Source organism: Jatropha curcas, chromosome 9 (genome assembly GCF_041381405.1).
Source record: "Jatropha curcas cultivar XTBG-Jc1 chromosome 9, XTBG_Jcur_1.0, whole genome shotgun sequence".
NCBI classification, from domain to species: domain Eukaryota; kingdom Viridiplantae; phylum Streptophyta; class Magnoliopsida; order Malpighiales; family Euphorbiaceae; genus Jatropha; species Jatropha curcas.
The window spans coordinates 2,233,265-2,237,420 of NC_143159.1; the positions used below are offsets into that span (position 1 = coordinate 2,233,265).

Genomic DNA, 4,156 nt, shown 5'->3' on the forward strand with positions numbered 1-4,156 from the left:
AATAGAATTTAAATATTTAATGAATTATTATATTTTTTTTGTTTGATTAAGAAAAAAATATATTAAAATCGATTCAACTTATTGAATTAATAAGTATCATAACACAGGTAGAATATCTCAATTTTACCGTTATATATTAAAGAAAAATTTTAACTTTTTCTCGAAAATTAAAAAATTTTTAATTTTAAAATATGAATATGGATGATGAAATAAAATGTGCTCTTAATCAATAAGATGAAATTAATTAGATTATCACTAATTAGGGTTGTTTTTCTCCAAAATTGTAAAATTATTATTTAAAAGTTTAACTGTTGAAATAAAATTATTTAATTATTTAAAAGTGAGCATTGTCATCCAAAAACTTAAAAAAAAAAAAAAAAGAAAAGAAAAGAATTGGAATTAACAAAAAGAAAAACCAGAAAACATAAAATAGGTAACCAACACTAACGAATTCTTTACTATTGACTGTTGCAAATCCGCAGAGTGCTACCTTCAAAACCCTAATTCCCCAAAATTCCAATTTCGAGATTCATACTGCAATCAAGTGTTTCTCAATGTCGTCTTCCACGTTCAACAACAGTATTTCGATTACCGTGTCGGACGAGGAATCTGATGAACTCGGTCGGATGCGTGTCCGAGTCCGTAGAAAGCGTAAGAAACACCAGGGGCATCGAATCAAGAACGACTTGGGTCAGCGTGTACTCAGGATTCTCTTGAAATATTGGATGGTTTTGATTTTCCTTCCTGCAGCTGGGTTACTGGTGTTCGAAGCCTCGAGAATTGGCAAAAAACCGAGTTTGTATTCGAATTCGGTACACCATGGAACGACGATTCCTGATCTGAAAATCAACCAGGGGACCGGTGAATCTAAGATCAAAGAGAATTTGGATCGGCTTGATCCACCACGTAAGTAATTATTCTAAAATTATTGTCTAATATATACTTTATTTTCTAAGATATGTTTGCATCTACTTTACTGCTATTCCTCCACAATCATTGGAATTGATTGGTTATATTTGTTTTTGTTTATTATTTTTCGTAATGACTGTTTATGAAGTGATTTCTCTAATTTGTATTTGGCTAGGTTCTCGAGTCATTAGATGTTTAGTTAAGTTCAGTTAAGTTCGTTGAGCTTTTGATGTTTGGTTAGCATGGCAACTCTTCTTGATGTCAAGACGATGATGGCGATGATTCTTACATCTTTGTTTGAGTTTGAAGTTTGAGAAGTGCTAACTATTAAAGATTACTGGGAGAGTCAGGAATTCAATTTAAGCGTAGATTATGATGTCTTTTGGTAATCTGCGATGTAGCAGATATGAAAATGAAAAACCTTTAATATGTGACGCACATTTGTGGATGGTATCAGGTTGCTTGAAGCTACTACCTCATGAAGAACTTCAACATCTAGATATTCCCATTCATGATGAATTCAGTAGTCCTGTTAAAAATGTGACATACATATCAGAGAAAGATCCACAACATGGAGGGGGGAATAGTACCCTTTCTCGCCTGCGTGCAGAGGGTACAAGATTTAATTTATTTACTGGAGACCAAACATTTGACCAGAGAGAGAGGAGTTTTAAGGTTATAAGCTGCATCTTCACATCATTTAGCTGATTTAGGATGAATTAGAGAATTATATTGTTTAATATTAGTATGCAACAAAGGGATGCGACAAATTCTCTGACATTAAACTTTTTATTAATCCTTTGGTTCTTGCTTATATTTTGTGGAAACTGTGGCTTTCAGGTGAATCAAACAGCTGAAATACATTGTGGTTTTTACAGTGAAAATGGAGGGTTTAAGATTTCTGACAAGGACAAAAATTACATGCAAACCTGCATGGTTGTGGTGTCTACTTGTGCCTTTGGTGGCGGGGATGACCTTTACCAACCCATTGGAATGTCAGAAACATCACTTCAAAAGGTTAGCTTTGGGGTTGCTGAAATCTTCATTGCTTAGACGTTAGCACTACATGTACTTTTGCTCCATTCTTGCAGGTTTGCTATGTTGCATTTTGGGATGAAATCACTCTAGCAGCTCAAGAATCAAGGGGGCGGAGAATCAATGAGGACCATTTCATTGGGAAATGGCGGATTGTGGTTGTGAGGGATCTTCCATTTACAGACCAAAGGTTAAATGGTAAAATCCCAAAGGTATTAATTAATACACTAAAGTTATTTTGTATAAACACGTATCACAATGTGTAATGCTTGTGCTTGAATTGTTGCACATAATTCCGCCCTTTCTTCTTCTAACTGTTTGTTACATTTGATTTCCTCTATGGTTTATTTATGGTTGTCACATGTCTATTGGCGTCTCACACAGTTTTGACTTACTGCATATGAATCTGGTCCTGTGAATCTACAAAACCAATGAAGTCAATATAATGTTTAATCAACTTAAAGTTGGGAGTAATGAGAGAAATAATCAGCTGGCCATCTTGTAATCATGTGCCTCAATTTACCTAAAATCATCTTGTGTTCTTTTCTAATCATTTGATATTTGGGAACTTTCAGGTATGATTTCTTTCATGGAATTTTGTAGTTGTTTATGGTTACTGGCTGCAGTGTTAGGAAGATTGTCTTTTCATATTTGTTAATTTTGAGAGCCCTTTAATCAATTCTGCTTGCAATGTTCTGAGATGGTATACTTAGAAGCCCAGTAAATTTCTGTCTTTTGGTGTTTTGCTGAACGAATGGTTTTTTGAGGCTTCATGTACATTTCTGCTGCTTTCAGATGTTGGCGCATCGTCTCTTTTCTTATGCCAAGTACTCCATTTGGGTAGATTCAAAATCCCAATTTAGAAGAGATCCTTTAGGTGTTCTGGAAGCCCTTCTTTGGCGTTCAAATTATGTATTAGCAATTTCTCAACATGGAGCTCGCAGCAGTGTGTATGAGGAGGCTACGGCCGTTGTGAAGAAACACAAAGCCACCCCAGAAGAAGTTGAGGTGCAGCTGACTCAATACAGACAGGATGGCTTGCCTGAAGATAAGAGATTTAATGGAAAGAAAGTTAAGTGTCTCTTCCTTTGATATTATCATGAGCAATGTTGGCGTTGATAACAAAATCTCCTATAATGATCTAAGTCCAAAGTAACCCTCGAACAAACACTGAACACATTCTTTATTATTTAATTTAAATCTCATGCAGCAGCTATAATTCAGTAATTGACTGAAAATTTGCTCTAATGGGAGAGACTTGATTATTAGAAAGACATGGGACGCTGACTGAAAAGTGCAAATCTCGACAAGAAATGCATGATTTACATTATAAAACCACATTTGCTTTGACAGTTTGCTAGTATCTTCTCGTAATATTCTTTTTGATGTTTTATTGTTGATGCTGTTACCAACAAATTAATAATTTCTGCAGCTTTAAATGAAGCTTCAGTCATTGTGAGGGAGCATACACCGTTAACTAATCTGTTTATGTGCCTATGGTTTAACGAAGTGGTTCGCTTCACTTCTCGGGATCAATTGAGTTTCCCTTATGTACTCTGGCGGTTGAAATTGCTGAAGGACATCAATGTTTTCCCTGTCTGCATCCGAAAAGATCTAGTTAACAGTATGGGCCACATAGGCAAGGCTAAGCCATTGACTAGTTGACGCTGTGGTGCTGCATTCACTGTTCCACATTCTTGATTGCTCAAATTGTGGCTAGCAGACAGGCTGTGTTGTTGGATGAATTATATACAGAATGGGAAATTTTCCCTTATTGCTGTGGTCATCATGTAAATGACTAGAGAGGAGATTTTTGTATGTTCATAATCCAGTTAGAAATTTGAATTTTGAAATCTTGTTACATTTTCGTGGCCAAAGTATTATGTTATGTTCTGGAAAATTACTAGCTAATTTTTCTTATTTTTTGATATATATATATATTGAAATAAAACGTCACATCAATTACGAATACAAAGAAAATAAACATTCTGGGGTAGAATCTCATTCAACACGATAAGAGACTAGCATGTTGATAGGGTGCTCTTGCTAGAGTGTGAGCATCGAACGCGGAAATGGACTATTTTTTATATATACAGTGATCTTGTTTATATGTGTTAATCTAAACCAACATAATTCAATAAGCTGCATAGCTTAATATCCGCCGCAAGTAACCTAGCACAAAAAAACTATAAATTCTACTTCACAAAACATC

At 35.0% G+C, this 4,156-nt stretch overlaps 1 protein-coding gene across 2 annotated transcripts; it reads left to right on the forward strand.

The window, feature by feature from the left end:
- The first annotated feature begins 421 nt into the window (after positions 1-421).
- On the forward strand, positions 422-3,844 carry LOC105633730 (DNA-directed RNA polymerase subunit beta (DUF616)). Of its 2 annotated transcripts, none has more exons than XM_089726433.1 (6): positions 422-906; positions 1,367-1,584; positions 1,750-1,926; positions 2,001-2,156; positions 2,740-3,022; positions 3,377-3,844. In XM_089726433.1, exons 1-6 carry the CDS (start codon positions 555-557, stop codon positions 3,607-3,609), a joined length of 1,419 nt encoding a protein of 472 aa, XP_089582559.1. In that variant the 5' UTR covers positions 422-554; the 3' UTR covers positions 3,610-3,844. The 2 variants fall into 2 exon arrangements, with proteins under 2 accessions (XP_089582559.1, XP_089582558.1); XM_089726432.1 differs by having other exon boundaries at positions 2,740-3,015; positions 3,377-3,516.
- Positions 3,845-4,156: the final 312 nt, after the last annotated feature.